Source organism: Sabethes cyaneus, chromosome 3 (genome assembly GCF_943734655.1).
Source record: "Sabethes cyaneus chromosome 3, idSabCyanKW18_F2, whole genome shotgun sequence".
NCBI lineage: Eukaryota > Metazoa > Arthropoda > Insecta > Diptera > Culicidae > Sabethes > Sabethes cyaneus.
Genome location: NC_071355.1, coordinates 10,137,194 through 10,162,174, shown reverse-complemented (window position 1 = coordinate 10,162,174; position 24,981 = coordinate 10,137,194). Strand labels below are relative to the sequence as shown.

The 24,981-nt window shown below is 40.7% G+C and overlaps 1 protein-coding gene across 1 annotated transcript in view; it reads left to right on the top strand.

Moving 5' to 3' along the window:
• The window catches only part of LOC128739257 (uncharacterized), a 134,936-nt gene extending 110,181 nt beyond the window's left edge, over nt 1-24,755 (top strand). The window contains exons 4-6 of the mRNA XM_053834734.1: nt 12,143-12,952; nt 13,068-13,223; nt 24,300-24,755. Coding sequence (XP_053690709.1) covers nt 12,143-12,952; nt 13,068-13,223; nt 24,300-24,755 — 1,422 coding nt within the window. The remainder of the gene's footprint in view (nt 1-12,142; nt 12,953-13,067; nt 13,224-24,299) is intronic.
• Nucleotides 24,756-24,981: the final 226 nt, after the last annotated feature.

Genomic DNA, 24,981 nt, shown 5'->3' with positions numbered 1-24,981 from the left:
CATCGCTTGTAATAAGGTAAAACGATCAGTGAACTACTTAGACCGCTTAAAACTGGTTCTTTGCCCTATAACAGTGACTTTTTGCACTGTCAAGAGTGCTTTCATGGGGGTCATATAGAATTCAGCATGAAGGAAGGGTTACCCTACTAGCACGGTTGTTACAAAGTTGTTGTGGTAACCGAAATATGGCTAATTTCAGTCGTAATCCGGTTGCTTCAACTAAATGAACCTAAAATGTGCTACTTGGGTAAAACAAATGTTTTGGAAAATAAATGTTTATTTTATACTACGAATAGAATATAATTTGAAATATCACACATTTCATACAACTGCAGTTTCAACTGCTGTCTCACAGAACAGAATTTGCTATTCCATTCCATGCTGCTGAAGCAGTGTACCATCTGTTGCATTATTTAGATTTCAGCAAGCAATCATAACCGAACCAGAGTTGAACGGTATACGTATCCCAAAAGGGACTGCAATGGTTGAATACTGTCGAGCTAGTCAATGGATTCAAAGCAGTACTTCAGAATGAAATAATTCCCATGGAAGCAAAGCTCTTCAACTTCCAACCCAAAGTATCAGCGCAACTGTATGTTTTCAACAAAAGCACTCAGCCAACAGTGAGCCACAAACCATTAAAACAGGACTCCCAAAGAAGAGAGAAAGAGAAAAAAAAATAAACTTTTGCTCCCCGAACTTGCTTCAAATGCCAACTTTCAATGCGAATTCGAAAACTTTATCTAACGGAACGAAAGCCGTTCTCGACAGAAATGTACAGCCATTTCAGTCTTTATTTGCATTATAGAGCACAGGAGTCACACCGAAACTGGCAGAATTTCCATTCCGGCATTCTTCGCACAGAGTTCTCCCACACGTGCTTCCATCCTCCGTTTCCCGGTCGGCCGACGATGTGGCGGCGTTAAAAGTTGATCCTCCACACGGCCATAAATCGCAAGGATTATGCTTCATGATTTAAAGTCTGCCAGCGTTGGTTCCGTTTCCGCGCACCATACTAGTATGGCGGTATGGCCGTCGTAAAGATTTCAATATCTCCAGAAAACCCTTACGGCGTGGGAAACTGCGCCGGAAAAGTGCACGTACCTACAGCCCGTCGTACCACCCCAAGACTCCAGAGTTAGCTCCCATCAAGCGTCCGTTTGCCGGAAGACATACGAATTAAAGACAAACAATTGAATAAACAAGATGCGCAGCTCTTTTGCTGCTAGGCCCGGCAGCAAACCCGTTCGCCTCAGCGAGGTTGGGTTGGAACGGGGACGCACGTTGCATGCCGGAGATTATGAAAGAAGGAAGGAAGCACAATTATTGTCTCTAAATCATCGTCAGCCAGCGCAGCAGCGAGCGGTGTGAGCATACTGGGCGTCTTCCCAGGGGGGTGTCTTTGTTAAAAGGGGAGAGGTTTTGGAAAATTTTATCGATTCTGGCGAAGTAAAGTTGCAAAAAACAAACGTCGAGTACCAAATTAAAATGAAGTAATTTCTGTGTCTCGTTTGCCACGCCCCCGGCTGTAAACTGTAAGTACACGGAAGATAAACCTCTTTATGTGGATGGAAGTTGTAAGCTTTTCGCTTGTTTTTATCAGCTAGCCTCGAAGGAAAGTGCTTTTTTGTAATGCAAGCGGATGTTCCTGAAAAAAAAGAAAGAATTGAAGCATGTTTGCATTTTCCATTTCTATAATACTTGGCCTCACCCAGCTGGGGGTAAACAACTTTACCGTCCTGAAACGAGAATGTCAAAAGAGTTTTTATTTTCCGCACTGCGTGTTTAGATTTAGCGTCATATACGTAATCTGTGCCAAGCAGCATTTCCGCTGGGACGACGCTCGCAGCATCAAATGCAAACGAGCACTCGCCGCCGCGCTATCGTGTGGCGGCGAAAAAGAAACGTCACGGCTGCCGCCGAGTGCACACAGTTGGTTCTTATCGTCTTACTTCCACGGGCGTGCCTAGGGTGGAATAAATATATATTTTATGTAATTTTTGTATTTTATCTGTATAATATTTTTGCCATATTTGCATTTTATTTGCATAATATTAAAGTTATTTTTGTAAGTCTTTGTATCATTTTTGTGATATTTATGTGATTTTGATAGCATTTTTCTGTCTGTCTGCCTGTCTATTTTTGTTTTTTTTTTTGTATAGATAACGGAAAAAATATAATACAAATCATAAAAACGATACAGCAATAGTACTAAAAATGCAACAAATGCCACAATATGATACAAAAATAACTGAAAAATAATGCAGAAAACTTACTTTACTTATTTTATGGTGACGGTCCGTCATCGATCCTGCACCGAACGAATTAGGGTCCCACCTAATGGACTATCGGTCCAGGGCTGCCATTCTCCAATCCCCGCGAAAATCAACTGACGATGCGTCGTCCTCGCTAGCGCACATTCATCGGGTGTGAGGTCTCTCCCAAAGTCTACGGCCTCTTCCTGGTCCCCAAGTACTCCTCGGTCAGCCTCCTTTCACATCCATGATCCATGCCCGTACATGAAGGATTAGTATTCTGTAGAGCGCCAGTTCGTCATTTTGCTTCACGGCTTACTTCGTTGTCACGTTTGACTGAATCGTACGCCGCCTTAAAGTCCACAAACAGATTATGTGTCTGCAGTTTGTACTCCCGGGACTGTTTGTGTTTCATTTGTATGGGAGCCCCCCTCCCCTCTTAGAAAGGGAAAGGGTCTCAGTACACTATAGAAAAAAATTCTGTCTTCTGAAACCTCCACATGCCAAATTTGGTTCCATTTGCTTGATTAGTTCACATGTTTTGAGGAAATTTGTCTTTCATTTGTATGGGACCCCCCCCCTCTTACGCCCTCCTTAAAATTGGTCTCTAGCCCCCCAGAAAATTGCTGGTCATTTTATCTATCCAATGACATATAAATTGTTCAGTTTCGTACAGTAGCTTAGCAGTTATCAGCATTTGAAATCTTTCATTCAAACGTTTTACTTCTATTTTCGTTTTCACAAAGTGCTACCCAGTCCCAGTATAGTAAACAAGGACGTAGTCCTACGTCAAAAAGATGTGCTGGAGCTCTATAATAAACCGTTGCAAAAGATGTGTAATATGTCACTAGAACAGTACAAGCATCCGGAGTGTTGGAAAAGATTCTATGTCTTTCCAATCTATAAGAATGTATATAAACGAGACATAGCAAACTACCGAGGTATCACCTCTTAAGTGCCGGGTTTTTGTGGGAAAGCTACTGTTTAGCAAAGTAAAGTCTTACATCTCTATAGAACAACATGGCTTTTTCCCCAAACGCTCATTCAACACGAACCTCCTGCAGTTCTGTTCATTTTGTCTTCGTCAGATTGAAGACACCAAATTCTCCAAATTGATCACCAAATTCTGCTTCGAAAACTGCATCACCTAGGAGCTTATAATGATGGCTTTGTCTGCTGGCTTAAAAAGTTACCTAACAAATCGACAACTATCAGTAAAGTTAGGCTCTACTGAATCGTACAGTTTCTGCAATTGATCAGGAGTTCCACAGAGAAGTAACCTAGGATCGTTACTATTCCTTATATTCTTTAACGATTCTTGATTCAAGAATCGAATGGCTTCTGTGTTAATGGTGTTCGTTTACATATATTTGGCCAGCCAGAAACGAAGCTGTGCAACGTAGATTCGTCTGATACGCGCTGAGATATCTTCCGTGGTCGGACCTCCGAAATCCTCCACCATATGAGGACAGAGGCAAGTTACTTGATATCGAAATGGTGAATAGCAGGAGAGTTGTATCAAAAGCTGTCTTCGTTGCTCAACAAGAGAATATAATTTTCCTATGAACCATATACATATTTTACTCATAATAATAATAATAATTTCGAATGATGATAATCTGAGTAATCTTGCACAGTTTATAGGTTAAATATCTTACTCACGTTTAGTTTGCCTTATAGTCCCTTATCGTTTCTATATAGACTATCTAGATAGCGTTTAGGTTCTAAGTTTATATAAGAGCGTAAATAGTTGTAATATTCAATACATATTTTGAGTTAAACACTCCAGTCAGTAGTAGCGGCTTCTTTATGAATGATTTGAGCATAGAATTTATGGTAAGCGTAGGTTACCTATTTTAAAATTATTTTTAGTTAGCTTTAAGTTATTTAAACCTTACCAGTTAGTTAGGATTACAGATTAGAGTTAGCACTAGAATCCAAGTATAAGCACAATATTAGGTTTAATTTATAAATTTCACCGATAGTTTATAGTAAAATAAGAATAAACTTGCTTTAAGCACTTTTAGGATCTTTGTCAACAAAGCTGGAATGATGCTGACTCATCGTTGAAAGATACTGTCAACATTTCTCCAGCATCCGCGACCAATGCACAGTGGTCCAATCATCGAAATACGTGATCGTGTGATATTGCGCCAAAACGTGAAGTTTTTCGCATATAGTGTCTTTAGGAACATTTCTTGGTATAATAAGCCCCTTCTTGTGAGAGAAATCTTTGGGTGATTAATTCCCTTAAAAGTGAGATAAAAAATTTATTTATTTTTTGCAGAACATTATTATACGTGATTTTCTGCAGTTTCGGAGATTTTGAGCATTTTTGATGAAAAATAGTACTACTTTGAGCTTAAATATTTTCCAAGGTGGCAAATGATGGCAGACCAAACAACTCGTACTTAAAAGTGCAACGAAAAACCTTTAAAATCAAGTGTCAATTGACTGTATCTGTTTGTATCACAGAAGACCGAAGTTTCTCGGAATGGGTCTAATGGGACTGCATGGCGAACAGTTAGGTTTTGTTACCGCGTATGTTGTAGATACTTTTTCGGTGTGTTGCAACGCGAGTGGAAGTGATTGCTAGTGTGCCAAATGAAGAATAGTGATCAATTTCATCGTAGAGAATGAAGAATGCCATATATTCCTATTGAATTGTAATATAGTTTTTGGTTTATGTTTGCCGGTCATCGAGTCAACGAGTTGCCATGTTAACGAAAGAAGCAAAGCAACGAGGGATAAGTATTAGTATTATTTCATACAGGGTTACAAATTAATTCAGCACTAAATGCATCAAGTTACATTCAAACATGTATCCATTTTCATATTTCATATAATTATTTTAAACATACTAACTTAAATGCAAACATTAAAATCTTTCTTAGTGATAACAGTTATTGAAATCATACAAATTACAAGCTTTCCGATATCAATACATCTGCAGCCCCCTCGCGAAGCAAGTGCTGCACCGCACCGATCCATTACCGTTTATCCTACAGACAGATTCTTATTAGAACTAGTTACCTCTCTGTCTTTCTCATATTTGCACTTGCAACTGTAAAATACCTCTCTTTCTCTGATATAGTGTCACGTTTTTTTGGCGAAGCAGATATGGTGTGAAGCGTGGGAGGATATTGTCATTTTTGATTTTATTCGTCATGTTTGCTATCCGCGTGAGCATGTCGTTGAACACCATTGACTGATTTTTGTTTCGTAAATGCGGTTACATGAGCTCACTGTGCTTCCAGGTCGAGCCTTATATTGCAGGACGGTAAATCGGCATTGTGCAGACTTCATAAAAGTGTTTAACCCTTGGTTTGGACTTTCAATTAATTGAAGGTGCGGTGGGTAAGGATGCGTTTTTTCGCCTTTGGACATTAGCTTGGCTTTGAATCCTTTGAATAGATTCTTTTGATGGTTGTTTGGAACTTGCAAGACCTGTGAATTCTCAGCTGTGAATAGGTTTAGTGCAAAGGTGTTTTAAGCAAATTTGGATAATTTGACATTTTCTCAGTCAACTGAAAACTATGTATTGTCTGTTGTTTCGTTTTTTATGTTGTTCAGAGCTCTAGATATATGGAATTTCGCCTGTTTGGGGACGCGATAGGTAACTTTTTCGACACGTACAGAGTGGTCGTGCGGTTCTGAGTACACTTAAGTATCAGGCTTTCACTTTAATTTGTAGACTTCGTAAGCGGTTTTTGCCGCCACACCGCATCAACTATTAGAAGCATATAATTTCCTACAATATATTTTATATATCGCGTGATAAAGATAATAATAAATACTAGTTTAAAATTGTAATAAGTAGCCAGTTTCATCCATGTTACCGAGAGTTATGAATGAAGCGAAATATTGACTTATTTTACACCTCTTTCTTTCGGTTAGTAGTATTTATGTTTAAACGTACTATTCGTACTATACTATAAAATACACCATCTACAGGGATGAGACATTGTCGCGGTTATGCACGATTTAGCAACACTCCCTACAGCCGGCTGCCTGGAGTTTAAATTGCTATAAATACTTTTACCTAATATATAACTCTCTGCTTAGACTTAGTAATAGTGTGAGTACTCATTCAAATTTTTCATTGGAACAAATATATTCTCAAAACTATAATAAATGGAGGAGTGGTTGGATGGCCTCATTTGCCCAATTTTCAAAAAGGGACATAATGGAGTGTAAAAACTATCGAGGAATTACATTGCTCAATTCTGCCTACAAGGTGCTTTCCCGTATCCTGTTCTGCAGACTGAGATCGTTAGCGGAGTCCTTCGTCGGCGAGTACCAAGCTGGTTTTCGTGAAGGTCGCTCCACGACGGATCAGATGTTTACCCTGCGCCAGTTGCTAGACAAGTTCCGGGAGTACAACTTGCAGACACACCATCTGTTTGTGGACTTTAAAGCGGCGTACGATTCAGTTAAACGAAATGAGCTGTAGCAGATAATGCTAGAACATGGTTTTCCGACGAAACTAGTTACGCTGATTCGTGCGACGCTGGATGGATCCAAATCATGCGTCAGAATAGCGGGTGAGACCTCAGCTGCTTTCGTGACGTTGGATGGACTGAAGCAAGGGGACGCACTCTCTAACCTGCTATTCAACATTGCCTTGGAAGGTGCATTACGAAGAGCAAACGTGGAAAGGAATGGAACTATCATCACGAAATCTCACATGCTTCTTGGTTTTGCGGATGACGTCGATATCATCGGAATCAACCGTAGAGCAGTAGAAGAGGCCTTTAGGCCCTTTAAAAGGGAAGCTGCGAGATTGGGACTTACCATTAATACCGCCAAAACGAAGTACATGGTTGCTGGTAGGGAACGTGGGAGCTCAAGTGGTGTTGGTGCCGAGGTGGAGTTAGATGGGGAACGATATGAAGTAGTGGAGGAATTTATATACCTTGGTACACTCGTGACATGTGACAACGATGTAAGCCGCGAAGTGAAACGACGAGTTGCAGCCGCGAATCGGGCTTTCTACGGATTACGTAGCCAGCTGAAGTCCCGTAGCTTGCAAATTCGCACAAAACTGACGCTCTACAGAACACTAATCCTCCCGGTGGCCCTTTACGGACACGAATCATGGACGCTAAAGGAAGCTGATCGGCGAGTGCTTGGGGTTTTTGAGCGTAAAATTCTGCGATCTATACTTGGTGGCAAAATGGAAAATGGAGTGTGGCGCAGACGCATGAATCACGAGCTGTACCATGTATACAAATATGCTGATATAGTGACGGTAGTGCAATGTGGCAGGCTGCGGTGGGCTGGACACGTGGCCAGAATGCCCGATGAAAGAGTAGCCAAAACTATTTTCAGCAGAGAACCAGGAAGAGGCCGTAGACTCCGAGGCAGACCCCGCACCCGGTGGGTGTGTGCTGTCGAAGACGATGCACGTTCAGCTGGTGTTTGTGGGGATTGGAGAACGGCAGCCCAGGACCGACGGTACTGGAGGACTATAATTCGTTCGGCGCAGGATCGGTAACGGACCGTTGCCACTAAAGTAAGTAAGTAAGTAGAGAATGATCGGTAAATCCCAACCACATTCATTTGATTCATTATGCAATTTCACTGGATCTGGTCAATCACTGAGTGCAACCATTGATATGTGCAATCAGTCTAAGCTAAGCTAAGCAGAAGACCGAAGTTTCTCGGAATGACTTTTTAGTCTATTTAATTAGAAAACACGAATTGACAAGCAGCTAACAATTAACTTGACTCAAACAAAAAATAAAATAAGCAACACATCTTTTTATTGCACTTTTAAGTACGACTTGTTTGATCTGCCACCATTTGCCACCTTGGGAAATATTTAAGCTCAAAGTAGTACTATTTTTCATCAAAAATGCTCAATATCTCCGAAACTTCAGGAAATCACGTATGATAATGTTCTACAAAAACGTTGATTTTAGCAACATAAACAACTTTCTAGAACACTATGAACACGTAAAAGTTGACCAGAATAACTCAGGGTTTAAAAACTGTTTTGAAGGGTTTGTCCATGAATAACGCTTCAAAGACAATTTCCATGAAGAGATACAAGTATGGTATCTTTGACAAAGTTGTTTGTATTGATATTTACTACAACTTTACCAAAAGTACTAAACCTGTATCTCGAATATACGAGAAAATAAATTTCGTATCTCACTTTTAAAGGAATTAATCACCCAAAAATTTCTCTCACAAGAAGGGGCTTATTATACCAAGAAATGTTCCTAAAGACATTATATGCGAAAAACTTCACGTTTCGGCGCTATATCAAACGATCACGTATTTCGCTGATTGGACCACTGTGCAATGGGTTGATGGAAGGTGCGGAAAGGCCAGTGTGGCCAACACTCCCCCCCGGGTACGCCAACCCCAGGTTGGCTTACTCTCCGTCGCACCGGACGTCTAGCACGGCGAGCTTCGATGTCGGACGCTCGTAGACTCTATTGGCTGTTCTCACTGTTGCACAACGAACCTGATCATTCTTGCTGACCTTAGTATTGATGATCTTCCCTTTCGGCCAGCAGTTACGGGGCATGCTATTATCGGTGATGACAACTATGTCACCCACAGCGATCGGCTTTGAGTTACGAAACCACTTAGTGCCACCAGGTTATTTTTAACAGTGCGGATGAGTCGCTCCCAGCTACCGCCCATGTGCGGCGATAGTGGTGGGTTGAACGTCCATTCCTAGCAAACTCTTTCATCAGCTCCTATTGATTGAGTACGTCGTTGAGGTGCCTCAGCTCTCGATTTGCACCAACGAAGTTTGTGCCACGGTCACTGTATATTCTTTGCGGGGTGCCGCGGGGTGAGCTTGTGCTTAGCGAATGCACAACCTCGACGTGGATTGCTCGCACCGTCAGGCACGTGGCTAACACTTAGTATTCCAATACTAGACGAATCCGGGGACAATTTGGTGCACTCAGCTCTTTTGAGATGAACTGAAGTCCATTGTCCATTGTAGCAGGTTATCGTGGGACTAACTGAAGGGCAAAACCCGCCTGCTGAGGCATCTACCCCTCTGTATCTCCGAATTCTTATCCATCTCAGAACACGAATCTTTAATCTGCTACAAACCCTACAACGTGCCAGAGCATGAAGAATTTAACCCCTGGGTTTGGTTGAAATCGGCCTTCTCTGAAGTTTTTTTTTCCTTGTTCTCTGAAGCTTATTCATCATCGAGTCAGAAACATGCGCTCCACAGCCCACGAGACCGGATTCTAGGCTTTGCTTATCGTTTGAGGCTTTTGTTTGGCTCCCCACTTGCTCGGTAACACTTGTATCCATTCCGAGACGGATTCACCGTACAGTAAAGCAGTCAGTATTCAGTTTTTTTTTCACCAAAGCACAATCCGTGATGCTGAGATCAGCCTTGACTTTCCGAATGATCCTCAACCGCAGTTGACGACCAAGAGTTCAACTCTAACATCTGGCCTGCGCCTTGCGGACAGTCCTGAGTGTTTCCTTGCACTCCTCAGTTACTCACACCACAGCTATTTTAGGATAATCCCGTCCCATCAGTTCGCCAGCTCCCGAGCCGACGCTGATGAAACCCTCATTCATCCAAAAACTCTAGTCACTTTAGTTTAATGTGATGTGAATTTAATGTTTTTCATGTCTGGTTTATATTTAGTTAATTAGTAGATGTTAATATTAAATCGATAAATCGAGAAAAGATCATAAGTGTTTGTGTCGATTTGAGAATGGCATTTTTAATCTCAACTCAAACCGGCCTTTTTCATTCGAATCTTCACTTAGACATAAGGTAAGATGAAGAAAGTTAATAAATAAAATAAAAGTAAAAATAAACATTTGGGAGTGCTCTTTCCACCTGGCTGCTTCCACCGTTTTGTTAGTAAACAGGTTGCCAGCACTATCATTGCATATTACAGGCAAGGCACAATTGCTGCCTCTCACCGTTTTGTAGAAACTCCGTGTGTCGTTGCTGGCGAATCTTTTCTCTGCGTCGGCGAGCATGTGCTCCTTGTACCTACTCGTGTTTTTTAGACGGTGGGTTTAGAGTTCTGAATTAAGAGACTGGCCATGCCACTCAAAAACTCGCATCATTAAACCAACGACACTCACTGAAACGTGTGTCGCGGGTTTAATCATGACAAGTTCTCACGAGCTACTGAGTTGCCATGGCCAGTCTCTCAATTCAGAACTCTACTCTAAAACTTTCTCTGTTCTGGCGTGTAACCGCAGCACTGTGGGCCAGAAATTAAAATTTCGAGACAAATATATTTGCGGTTAAACGGCATGTCTGAGCTCAATGTGGTCTTGGGCAACTTTCGAATGAAAAAATGATTCATCTTTTGAAGGGGTTGTCCAATATTTAGGTGTTACTTTAACAGCAATTTAAGTAATAACTTTTTGAGTAAATCTTTTTTCACCTTTCTGGTTTCAAAGTATTAAAAATAAACCAATTTAAAGTATTTTTTCTGAAGATATGAAACTTCTACCTTTTACCCATTTTCAGAAATAGACCTTTGTTTATAAACGACCCCTCAAATCACATTTCTTCTTGTAACATGTTTATTTCAACAGACAGCTCAATGTGCTGTTCTAGACAACATTTTGCACATAAAAGAGGAATATTTTTGCTGAAGACTGTTTTCCTTCTTTGCATTAATTAATAAGATATGACTGATTTTAGGAAAAAATTGGTTTATTTTTAATATTTTGAAACCAAAAAGGTGAATTTACTCGAAAAGTTATTACTTAAATTGTTGTTAAAGTAACACCTAAATATTGGACAACCCCTTCAAAAGATGCATTATTTTTTCAATCAAAAAGTTGCCCAAGATCACATTGAGCTGAGATATGCCGTTTAACCGCAAATATTTTTGTCCCGAAATTTTAATTTCTGGCCCATAGTGCGCAGTGAGCATGAGGCTACCTAATATAGTGGAAGGCAGTAGTTTAGTTAGTAAAACATTCGGGTACCAACCGAAAGAACGTGGGTGCGAACCTCACCTGCCATCGCCACGATATATTTTTGGTAATTTCGATATAATTTTCCAGTTCATTCAATTAATCAGACACTTAGATCAGACTTAATCAGATTAATCAAACACTTCCTCACTTCCCAAAATTCTTTACCTCATGACCGAGTACACAAGTAAAGAAAAAAGAAAAAAAAGTTACGGTTGTGCCACAAATGACAAAAAGGTACAAAAATAACGCAAAAAGAACACGTCAAAATAACACAGAATCAGTCCAAACGGTGACAAACATTTTATTTTTAAACTAAAACAAAACCGACGGTGTTAAAACTAGATTAAGTAAAATGCAAGCAAAATAAAAGATCATTCAATAATGGCTTCCATTAATTAGGGGGGGGGGAGGTTTGTGCGGTATGAGTTTTGTGATAAGTTGTGACAATAGGGCGGAGGCTGTTAAGGCAAATGTGACATCCATTCGAGAACAAACATTTTTAGGAAAAGATTACACGAAATCGAGAAAACATTGATTTTAGCTTAAAATAAAAGTGAGATATAAATTTTAATGCCCCATCCGATACCAAGCTCTGGGCACGCTAGTCACAGTTGGTTATTTTCCTCTTGTTCGCTTACATTGCCCAGGAGGTTGGGATTTTGTCCCCCGGAGGGCGTTCGTTTGTAATATGCGAATCACGGCAAATGCAATTTCTTCTACTTGCTCAGTGTCACTGCCGGCAGAGTGCGGTCGGTTAGGGGATGCACATCTCAGTTGAGTCAAGAATGCACTTCTGAATCGAATGGATTGCGTTTATCTGACATTGTCAAGTAACGATTTTGCAAATAGGACAATTAAGCTCGTGTGAGAGCTGTGGTGCAGTGCAATGCGACAAACTGCCAGCAAACGTTTTATAAGTTTTTAATTGTTTTTTTCTTTTATTTCAGTCCTCCTATTCACCTCCGATTCAGCAAAGTCGACCACAAGCTCTCACTGTCCGTCCAATGCTGAAACTTGCTCCAAACACAATTGCGGCTCCCCAGCGGCCCACAACCGGAACACCAACGTACGTGTCGCCGGCATCGAACTTGATGACGAAGGCGACTTCTTTGCCACTGGGTGTACCCGCCTTTAAGCCTCTTCCCAAATCCGACCCCGAACCGGTGAGATATAACCCTCCCATGTTACCGACCAGTTTCTCCCTCAAAACTCCTCAAACGCCCGATATTTCCTTTCAGAATCAACTTATGAACCAGACCTCCTCCTTTCACCGTCCGTCCCGAATAACTGCTACCGCTCCCAACCAGCATGTCATCTACAAGGATGCCTCCATCCAGGTCCAGCAGGTTCCGGCCTTCCATGCGATGCCCGACTCCGTGTCCCGTATCTCCACCGGTCCGGTCATTCAAATCGATAACAAACTGTCAGAGCCTGCGATAAAGAACTCAATCGTGACCATCCCACCGCGGCACGACGTTGTCAAGGGAACGACCGTTGTAGACGGTGTTGATCTGATGGGCCACACCGTGGAAGAGCTGGCCGCTGCTGCCAACGTCAGCGTGGAGGTCATTCGGGAAGCGATTCGCGTTCGCAAGCAGGAAATCATCGCCCAACAGCAGCAGCAAAAACAGCAGGCCCAAATCGTGCAGGCACAGATCCTGGCCGCTCAGCAGGCAACCTCAACGTCGACATCGACCACAACGACGACGTCCACCACTCCACGACCACGACGCTACCCGACGCGATCTGGGCATAAGGTAAGTAATTTTCGATGCGTTTCCTCGGAGCGAAAGTTACCATGGGAACGCATGCTTGTTGTTGTGTTGTTGTGGACGCCCGATTCCAACCCATGCTGATGATGCTGATTTGCAGGTTATGAACGCGCCCAAGGAATACTACCCGGTGGGTTATGACAAGAACTTTGACGATAACTTTACCTCCAAGGTGGACCTACCGTACACGACATTCAACTGTGGCGAGCAGAAGCATTTCCCCGGCTTGTACGGCGATGAAGATCTTGGCTGTATGGTGAGTGTTATTTTGATTTTTCCTAAACTCTTTATTTTTATTTAAAACGTGGATTATTCCAAAACGTTTATGATAACGTATAACATGTCTATGGCTATGAATTTTCTGAGAATAAGTCATCAATGACAAATTTTTCCAAACCAATGAGATCCAACCTGTCTTTACGCTGTTGAGTGGTACAATCCCGGAATTGAATAAATTAAATAGCACAAAAGTACACTCAATCTAATCACAAACAACATGCAAAGCTTACAATACTTGAAAGAACCGTAGCACTCATCATTCGATACTTGTGCTTTCGACAGTTGTCTCTCTGTAGGTACATTGTTTCAATGAAAACCACCGCCCATTGGCAGCGGCACAATCAAGCACCGGTCGAATCAGGACGCTTTAGCTTTCATCCCGTCGAACGTTGAGTTTGATGAGTTGCGAACGTTCTGCTATTGCTGCTATCGTCCGGTGCGGTGCCCGTTGTTGAAAGGACCGCTTCACCCGCTAGGAATTAAGCAAACGAACTTGGTGCGCACTCCTTAGCCGAAACAATTCGCCCGGAATGACCATCATCATCATCATCGGTGGATCAGTATTCGACCGAATCAGCTATGTATTGATGCGGTGGCCGGCCGCAACGAACTAAACCGCAAGCCCCCGCACCTTTCGCTAAATGGGAGCGACCGATGTTATGCTTTCACAGTCGAGTGGTTTCCATCCGCCCGGGACATGACTATGCAACCACAGGTTTGTCGCTTAACACGTGGCCGTTGCGCTTACTGATTCTGGTCTAGTACAGTCGTGATACGTCGTCATCGTCAGTCTGTTCCGTGTTTGCAGGATGCTCGAACAGTGGAAGCTGTCCACTATTTTGTGCGGGACTGCTACTCAAGTGCATGGTCCGGACGACGGTGAAATGAATGTTGTTTCATTAGATAGAACATGTACGTATAGAGCGGAAAGCGGACAAACCAATTTCCATTCAGAATGACGGCTAGGCAGCATCAAGCAAAGCTGTGCTTGTAGTCTGCTGTCTCTAGCTTCGGCTGTTGTTCCGTTTGTGGACGTTGTCCAGGTTCGGGCAAAAAGTCAGGAAACCGAGAGTGGTGCAATAGTGAACTGCGTGGTTACCAATTGGGGAATCGCTGGCAATTTTCAAATTGTGTTGTGGGTGCAATGGTTATGTACATTCTCTTCCTTGTTCTGCATCGTATCAGAGGATGTTGTTCGAACTATGCAAGGTTAAGAAGAATGAATGCCGATTGCAAGCTTTGCCTACATTCTGTATTCGCTACATGAAAGGTTGAGCTCTGCCTTTTTATAATTCGCATGCTGAATAAAGGTATTTTATCCAATAAAAAGGTACAGAAAACTATCATTATAATGATGGAAAATATTTTAATATTGCTCGTTTATATATGTACCTGTGTTTTACTATTTTGATGACATTAATTCCATTGTATGCAGAACATGCATACTAATAATAAGGACCGGCATAAATAGTTGCACATAAATTGACACAAATAAGGAAAGGAAAGTGCCCATCTGTTGACCAATGATAACGGTAGAGGCTCATAAACTTTGCCACGGTCAGAGAAATGGCCGTCTGTAGCAAAATGGCACTGAGCGGATAATGCGATTCAAAGTCAAACGATTGAGAACTGATAGCTTGGTAGCGGACGTCAGGAAGTTCGAAAAAATTGACAGCTCAGCATGAAGGTGAATCGACCTCCCGGCACGTCACCATCTTTCTGTGATTGAATCTGAAACGTTAGAGGCTCATCTTAATGTCTGTCATATTCTGCAGATTACAGTTTTACCCCTGATCGTATGCTTTTATCTGTCAGTCCATGGACATTACTACTGAACTGCCTACAGTGTTTGTCTATGTCAGTTTTCTACCCTTCAAATGTTTTCTGCCTTTAAAGATAAGACAACCAAAAAGAACAGAAAAAGAGGAAAAACGGGTGTTAGAACGAGAGAAAATGGAAGAAAAAAATACAAAAACGGAGCAGAAAAGACAAAAGCAACTGGAAAATCAAGAATGAACAGGGCGTAAAACGAGAGAGGAAAAGAAGAAAGGGACAGAGAAAGAGAAAGTAGAGAAAGAACGACGGAACAACGGGCAAAAGAATGAAAAACGAGAGAAAGACAACGAGACAAGCCTAGAGGAAAGACGGGGCAGAAAAACAAAACATTGATAGTACACGTGAGAAAATGGGAGAAAAGAAGAGGCAAAACGAACAAATAGAGGAAGGAGAGAAAGTGAACAGATAGCAATATAAACCAAAAGGGAAAAGAAGAATAGTGAGGAAGAATAAAAAACCGATAAATAGGTTAACGGATAAATGAGATATAAAAGGAGAAAGATGGAACACGATATGGGAAAATGGGGCAGAAAATGGAAAGACGAGAACAGGAAAATGGAAACGGAACACAGACGGGATAAAACGGTAAGAACAACAGAACGTGACACTGACGTTTTCGGAGCGTCATAGTGGAATAAGGAAACTGAAATAAAGAATTCATTAATTTCAAGAACTTGACAGACAAGAAGGAAAAGTATGACATAATAAGAGTCGAAGAACAGAACAAACGAAAACAGGAAATTAGAAAAGGAGTAAACGGAACAGAAAATAACATAACACGAGAAAGGAAAAGAGGGAAAAGAAGGAAATGGACTTGAAAATAAAAAAACCAATTTAATCCACCTAGTGGTGAAAGGAACCTTCGTTATACCATCTCATTTGTCATTTGAGTTAGAACTCGACACGCCTTCGGAACATAATTCAGCTTTTTAATAACATTATGGTAGTTATCATCAATACATATACCTATTTAATATACTGATTACAATATTTTAAAGCAATCAAAAAATGTCTTTCTTTTATTTGTAATTTGTTATTTTGAGTTAATAGCGGGGTCCCATTCTGGGGTTTGGTTTAAGTTAGAAACTGGCCGTTTTTCTGGATGTATTCGGAACGTCTCCAGACCGTGTCCGGCTGTGGCCAATGTAATCCTGGACACTTTATATGACGACAAATGAACTACTTTTGCAATTTTGAGTACCTAAAGTTGTCACATGTTGTATCTGACTTTAATTCAGAAATTGATCCCCGATCCGGAACATTCCCGGACGTGTTTAGACGTGGCCGATGATGTCTTGAACATTTTATACGGCTACCAATGGTCTAGTTTTGCAATATAGAGTACTTGGAGGTGTCGCATGACGGGTTTGTTATAATTCAAGGTGCTTCTATATTCAAGTTTCATATATTCCGGAATTTGTTCCGGATATATCTTCGGAACCGTACATCCGTTCCAAATTCTGTTCAATAGAATTCATCTAGGCAACAAAACTTTGCGTTTGGTAGTTATTCAGTCAAATCGATCGAGGCATTTCCTAAAAGCAGATGTTTAGTGGTTATATTATCACCACTGAGAGGACCGATTTTTCTGAATTTTTTTTGACTTGTAAAAATTAATTATCTAAATTGTGACGTAGCCGCTTTTCGATATCTCAATTTTTCAATTTTCGCTGCATTTTTAAAAAATCGTTACACTTCGCAATCAGTAAGAGATAGATAGTTACTATGTACAGCAAAATTACTTATTTTACTGTGTTGTACAACTTTTGTGGAGACACTGTTCTTTTTTGGACGCATTTAAAAAAACAAAAATTTGTATCACCCTAATAGGTAGATTTACGATCACCCCAATAGTGTAAAAAGTTGCGCCATATTTTTTAAATACACTTTTCCAAACACACACCACCTGGAAAATTAAGCATTTTTACGCTAGAGCACATGATCGCGTTTTTTTCTATTTGGTTCATAACAGTAAAGTTTACATAAATATTTTCATCAATGTTTTTCAAATAACTTTTCACTTGTAAGGCCAATTATAATAAGATTTAGCAGATATGTTCACAGCGTTAAGGCCTCTCGTTTGATACTAAGATAATTGAAATCTGATTGATTATCTGGTTAAAATCGTTATAAATAATTTATTTAATTTTATTATGCTGTACACGACTGCTCATTACTTTCAAATTCATCCAATCAAAAAACAAATCGATTGAGATCTATGTGGCTGTAGTACCTACCAAATGAGACTAATAGCGCATAAATCGGTTTAGCCATCTGCGAGAAACGTTCGACTAATTGACACCTTGAAAAAGCACATTTTAAGCATAACTTTTGAACCGCTATATTGTTTTCGATAAAACTCTCCCAAAAAATTTGAGGTAACAAGAGCTTTCATTTGATACTAAAATTATTGAAGTCGGTGAGCGGTTTCGGAGAAAATCATGTCACGTAATTTTTACGTTTTTGCTTATAACTTTTAAACAAAATGTCGGACCATAAAACAATTTTATAGTGATCTACAAAATGATAACACCTTTCAAATAAGCGTAATAGCAAACGAATCGGTTCAGCCATCTCCGAGCAACAGACGACTAAAGTCAAGCGTCACACACACACCCTCCGGGCCTCGGACCAACTTCGTGTTTTTCGATCAATTTCTAAACCTGAATAGAAAAAAAAGGAATAACAATACACATAAAGAGAAGACGGGATAGAAAAAGCAAAAAAAAACCTGACAAAAGGTGGGCGAAAAAAATAAGGACACCATGACAAGAACAGGAAAATACAGCAGAAAAATACGAAAAACGGGGCAAAAGAGGACTACGTACAGACAAAGACAGAAAACGAGTAGGAAAGAAAATAAAAATATTTAGATAAAGAAAACGGGGCAAAAAGGGAAGAGAAAAAATGGAAAACTGGAAAGAAAAATGCAACAAAATTATTGAAAAATAAGATGCAAAACAGGACTTAAAATAGGAAAAAAAATGGGGCAGCCAACTAAGAAAACGGAACAATGAAATAGGAAGCACTTTATAAGAAAAAAAAAAGAAGAAAAACTAGCCCAAAGGGTTGTACGAAAGGGTGACGTAGGCCTATGTTAATTATTATTTATTAACATTGCTTATATTTAGCAAACTTATGTAACTTCAATGAACAGTGTTTTAACATTTAATGATAAATGAATCGATGATTTAAATTGTCACATTTTAAGTATGTTGTGACACATATGAATGATTAAAATAAAACGATTTGAATAACAAGAACAAAAAGTAATAAAACATATCCAAGTATCTTTCATATTCCGTCGAGTAATCCGGTCGTTTGTGCGTGTTCGTCCGGTCGCCGTCCGGGATTGTCGATCGCGTTGGGTAAACCCCTGCCAAGAATATTTTCGATACTAGTTAAGCTGGTTTCTCACCGGTTTTTGACTTTGGCGGATTGCGCCGTCTGCGTAAAGTTAGCAAGCTGTACTGCACTGTAGTTCGGTTGTTGGCATGGGCCTCTAGATGAATTTGAACTTCCGGTCCAGTAATTGGGACACTGTCGATTACGAAGGATGTTTTATCACCGTCGAGCTTCTGCAAAACGGAATGCGCCTCATCATCCGAAAGATGCGCCCGTTCCGGACTAAGATCGAACAGTGTCAGGATGTAGTACTCTGGCAGGACCTCGGGCTTACGCCAGGAGATGTTGAATCGAAAGCGATCGCCCGATAGATTTTTGGGTTTCACGCGTAAACCTACGATGTCTTCTGGTGCACACATCACCTGGCTTTTATTGTACCATTCGGCGCAATCGGGTGTGTAGAATTTGGTCCACACGGTGTCGCTTTCCAGATCAAAGTATTGGGTATTTTTTGTCATGATACCTACCGCGAACTCTTTGTTTAGTTCTAGCGTGGGTAAAGTGAAACGATTGCGCTCTTCAGGCTTTCGTAGATCGATTTCATGTAGTTCATAGTCAAGTCCGAAGAAAAACACCAACCGGACAGCACATGTTTTATCAACTGCTGGCTTCCAAGAAACAACTGCTTCTAGCAGACTGCTATTTCGCCGGCTTGTGTTGAAATCACTGATTTTAAGTTCCGTAACTGAACCCGGAGTGTAGGCCATAGGCAAAGTTTTGAACTGTTGCTTGCTGTCCACGTAGAAGTACTCACCGCTGGAGCTAAGCACCGTTGCGGTTATGTTGTACTGTTTGTTCGGAGCTAGATCCTCGACTCTGATGATTGAGGCGTTACTCATATAAACGATCCTATCGCCTAGATCTGTTCCGCTCTTTTGAACTTTGATTAGATATATGTAATGCTGTTAGCATTATGTTGTACTGTATTGATAATATGTTTTACTCGATGAAGTATTTCTTTAAGTCAGATCATTAGAGCAAGGACTAGTGCAGACTGCATTTCTGGCATGTGCATGTTCATAAGTATCTATCGCCTCCAGCTTGGCTCATTATAATAAGCAGATGTGGTACGGAAACCGAATTGACCGGAATGACATTCGAGTTCCTAGTAAATGTTTCAAGTTAAATGTGAATATCATCCATCAATCAGCCTTGGTGGCCTTTAACAGCAAGTAATAATTGAAGATAAAATTGAATTTTCTTTTGGCTGAAAATATCTCTTCGATGTATCAGCAACAGCAAAAATTGTTTTAGGGAATTTTACAGTGTTGTAGCTTAGTAGCTTGAAGGGAACGCCACAAAAGTAGTAAATATTTAGCGTTTTAACTAAACATTTTGACAATTTCACACCCCTAATGGCAACAGGCACGTAGGTTATCGGCATCGATTCATTGTATCCAATCTGCTCCCGCTTGTCATTCGTACTAACCGCTAGCCTTCCATGTTAACGCTGGACATTTTATCTTTCCAACGACATATTAACAGTTATGTTTCGTTTAGTAGTATAGAAGTTATAAGCATTTGAAATCTTTCATTCAAACGTTACACTTCTATTTTCGTTTTCACAAAGTGCTACCCTGTCCAGTATAGTAAACAAAGAAGTAATCCTACGTCAAAAAACTACAAGGGGTACAGCCCTAAGGGTTATACGAAAGGGTGACTTAGGACTATATTAGATCATTAGATCAAAGACTAATGTAAACTGCATTTCTAGCATAAGTATGTTTATAAGAATCTGTTTCTTTTAAAAATGATGCTTGTGTGCATCATAAAGGTTGAAATAGTAATGAATGACCAGTCCACAGATTATTGTATTAAATATGCTAATGCGTAGCTTGACATGTTTCAATAATCTTGCTTAAACTCGCTTGTGGCCATTAAAAGGGCCATTGGTTACAAATAACATTAAAGCCAAATATTTGAAAGCCCCATCAAATAGTAAATAAATTAATTAATTAAAGCCAAAGCACGTTCATCGCAAATATGACGTACCATTCGAATGTCCTTCTCTTTTGAAATGAATGGTAACAGTATAATCAACTGGTGCAAAAGGGCTCAGTTGTGGGATTCAATTCATCCGGACGAAAAGAAAAAGAACGTTTAAAAACATTTCACTGATATGAAAAAACAGCGATGAGCGCACTGATGACAGCACTAACCAGCGCACAGATAACTAACAATGAGCAACTTTGACAATGAAGTTCTCGATTCACAGACTTGATACAGATTGTTAGCATCATGTTTACCACAATGAGTCTTGTATATGAATATGAATATATGGTACTACCACCTGCCTTAGCAGAACATCCGTTCATAGCAATGAGCCTATCATGTCAAAAAGAGTTGAACATATTCAACGATTGGTCATGCTTCCCAACTCTTGTATGAAGGGCCAAAAGGGAATTGGTCGATAAGCAACATCACTTACACGTACCAGGGATTTAGAGAATCTCCTTCCAAGGGCTAAGTCACCTGAGTCAATCGTTGAATAAACCGTCTTAATGCAGAATGACTCCAGCAGGTGGGGAGAAGAGCCCGCTATATCATATCATCAGATCAAAGACTAATGTAAACAGCATTTCTGGCATATGTATGTTTATAAGAATCTGTGAGTGCCATTGTTTAAGTGAATGTTTAAAAGGAAGAGCGAAATATTCAGATTCAATTCTTCATTTAATGCAATGGTGGCTTTGAAAATACGTGGACGGGGGTTCATAAGTACAATGCCTGCAACCTTTGAGACATAGAAATTTCTTTTAAAAATCAATTGTGTGCATCATAAAGGTTGAAATGGTAATGAATTATCCTCCTACCACAGGGGTGAGGGGTCTCAAAGCATCATGAAATAAATAAATTCATGCCTCCACAAAACCACAAAATTTGGTGCCATTTCTGGCTTTAGTTTTCAAAAGGTCGCATAATGCATGTAAAAGGGTTGATTATGCGACCTTTTGAAAACTAAAGCCAGATTTGCTTGATTAGTTCTCGAGTTATGAAGAAATTTGTATTTCATTTGTATGGGATCTCCCCTTCTTAAAGAAAGCAAAGGTTCTAATCCATCATAGAAATAATCCCCCCCCCCTGTTAAAAGACGGGTGGGTGGGTCATTATACCATAGAAAAAATTTCTGCCTTCTGAAACCCCCGCTTGCCAAATTTGGTTTCAGTTGCTTGTTTGGTTCTAGAGTTATGAGGAACTTTGTATTTCATTTGTTGGGAGCCACCCTTCTTAAAAGAAGAAGGGATCTCAGTACACCATAGAAAAACATCTTACCTCCAAAAAACCCCACAAGTCAATTTTGGTTCCTTTTGCTCGAATAGTTCTCGAGTTATGAGGAAATTCGAATATTATTTGTATTGGTGCCCCCCTCCTAAAGAGTGGCGGGTCTTAATTTACCATAGAAAAAAATCTTGCCTTCTGAAACCCCTATATTCCAAATTTGGTTCTATTTGCTTGATTAGTTCTCGAGTTTTGAGGAAATTTGTGTTTCATTTGTATAGGAGCCCCCCTCTTACGCCCCCCTTAAAATTGCACGCTTACTCCCTTAAAAATTGATGGTCATTTTATCTATCCAACGACATATAAATTGTTCAGTTCCGTTCAGTAGTGTAGTAGTTATTAGCATTTGAAATCTTCCATTCAAACGTTACACGTTCGATACACTATTTTCATTTTCACAAAGTGTTAGCCGGTCCCAGTATAGTAAACAAAGACGTAGTCCTACGTCAAAAATAATTTAAATAACTTATATTATGCTTACCAGATCGTGTAACTCCACCGTCTGCCCAAAACCTCGATCATGAGATCAGGCAGCCGAGAACCACACAGTATCGCACCTCCTAGCTTAGCTACTCAATAGAGCATTACCGGGTATGGCCACGTGGAGGCGCTAGGTAGGGGCTTGGGATAGCTAGAGCTATATTGGACGCTCCTCATTTGCCTTCCCCATTTCATACCCATGTTTAGGCTACCGTTTAATGGGCTGAAAATACCCTCCCGTATCCTATCTGCCTTCTTTCCGCCAATTCTCCGTGATATGTAACATTAAAAAATGTTGATAAGCTCGGACATTATATCGCTGTCCATTTTCTGTAAGAAAACTAGTAGAATTCCATCCGGATCTGATGATTTCATTTGTTCAAAAGAGCTAAGTGCCCATTTAATCGAAGCTTCCGTAAACAATCGACGTGCAAGCGAAGCCGAGTCGTTTGGCATATTATGTAACGACACATTCCAAAGCAGCGCGGCATAATTTCATCAAGATTTTCTTAACACTTTACACTCTACATTTAAATAAAACAGGAATGAAACAATGGAAATCACGCAAATATGTTTTTAACAGGCATTTGTGTTGTATGCAGCCAGGGATTGTCCACTAGAATTTTTAACATTTTCATCACCAAGCGCGAGGCCCGTGAAGCGCGAGGTTCCGTTCCACCGCATGAGTTTGCCGGCCGAGTAAACGCCGGCTCTGCCACATCGAATTGCTTCACGAAAAAAAACCCAGTAGAAAATTACTCATTGGGTATTTTTTCTTGAAAATTTGGGTAGAAGTAGTTTAAGGTAGAAGTAGTAGTGTATTGTTTACACTGTATTTTTATCGCTGTCAGTTTTTCGAAAATTGGAAAAAACGGCGTCACCCGAAAGGCAACGTCGCGAATTGCTTTTGCGTAAGCACCTGGAAAATCCTCAACTCTCATCGGGACATCGGAAAACAACTCGAAATCGTGAAGTCAACTATGAGTCGTATGATTAAACGTTACTACCAAACTCTGAGCATCAAACGGAAGGGGAAATGCGGTCAGAATGGATGTTCTATTAGTGATCAGCATTACAAGCGTGTGGTGGAAGTGTTTAAGCGGATTCCCATTGCTTCGTTCAGGGAAGTGGTCAAAAAGTTGAATCTGTCCAAGCCCTTCGTTCAGAGATCCAAAGAGCGGGAGGGACTGCATACGTACAAAGTGTAGAAGGCTCCACGTCAAGGCAAACTTTCAGCAGCTTCCGGATCTACTGTTCTTCACTGCCCAACACAAGTTTGATGTTCCAGATAAAGTAAGAAAGCAGTAACTTTCAAAGTTTGCCAAGAAATACATGATTTGGCAAGCGATCTGATCTTGTGGCAAATGGAGTGCGCCGTTCGTGACTACCGGGACTGTTAACGGGCAGATCTACCTCAAGGAGTGTCCAGTGCAGCATCTGTTTGCTCTGCTGAAGCAACACGAGGACCCTACGATCGCCAGGCCGGATCTAGGACATCGGAACTAAGGCCCGTCGTAAAATACTGGGCTCTTATAATGCAGGCACTACGGAAGCATCCCAAGGAGGTCAAATCTAAGGAAGACGTGAAGAAAAAGTAGGTTTCCGTACAGAAGAAGCTGCAGCCAGATGTTGTACAGAAACTTATGAGTGGAGTTAAGCGTACGGTGCGAGCATATGGTTATTGTATTGAAGTTGAATGAAATAAGCTTACTAATGGGTTATATTTTATTGTCTGAAAGTTTGAAAAGGATCGGTCAACTAGGTAATTTTCTACAGCATTTTCTCCGTGAGGCAATTTGATGTGAGACACCCTTTAAAACTACAAATTCAAAGTTCAATTCTAAGAACAGGGACACGTTTATTACATTGGTTGAGCCATGTTTCTCAGCCGCAAGGTTGCTAGTGCGATTTATTGTCCAATTAAAAAAGTTTGCAGCTAAAAATTATCAAGCAAATTGAATTTCGCTATTGAAATTTTTTATATATCTTTAAATATTGATACACATTTTCTCAGTACAAAACCTAACCTAAGTTTTCCCACCCATCTTCGCAGGTCTTCCACGTGTGCGCCCTGACCGACGACGGTCTGATCATGAAGTCGTTCCTCTGCCCGGAGAGTACCCTCTTCGACCAGACCATCCTGAAGTGCAACTGGTGGTTCTACGTAGACTGCAAAAACAGTAAGACACTGTACGACTCGAACCTACCGGTATCGAAAAGCTACCAGCTGATGAAGGCACTGTCCTTCTTTTCGGCCAACTACAAAAACCCCACGTCGGTGGAATCCGTCGATCTCGAAGCGCTGAAAAATAGTGTCATAGGCAGCGGCAGCAGCAGCACCACCACGGCGGCTTCTCCGATCGCTGCCGCCGCTAGCGGACGGTCTTCTGTACGGGCCACAACAGCAAGGGGTCCATCCTCTTCCTCCTCCTCCTCAGGATCGGCAGCGAAAGTGGAAATACACGGAAAATCTTCCTCCTCGGTGCAATCGACGGTGACAAACAATTAAACGGGGAAGCCCAAAGATCGGAAAGGGGATACTAATTAGTGGTGTTTTTCTAAGCTCACCATGTTTTCGGGGGGATGTTTGAATGATTTTTTTTGGACGCTAGGATGGTTAGAAGCAAAGAAAAATGTTTATTTTACTCCTCTTTTTTAAATTTCCTCACAAACGAACCTTGTCATGCGGTTAGTTTGTAAAAAAAATTACAATTTAAAAACAAAATAGAAGAAAG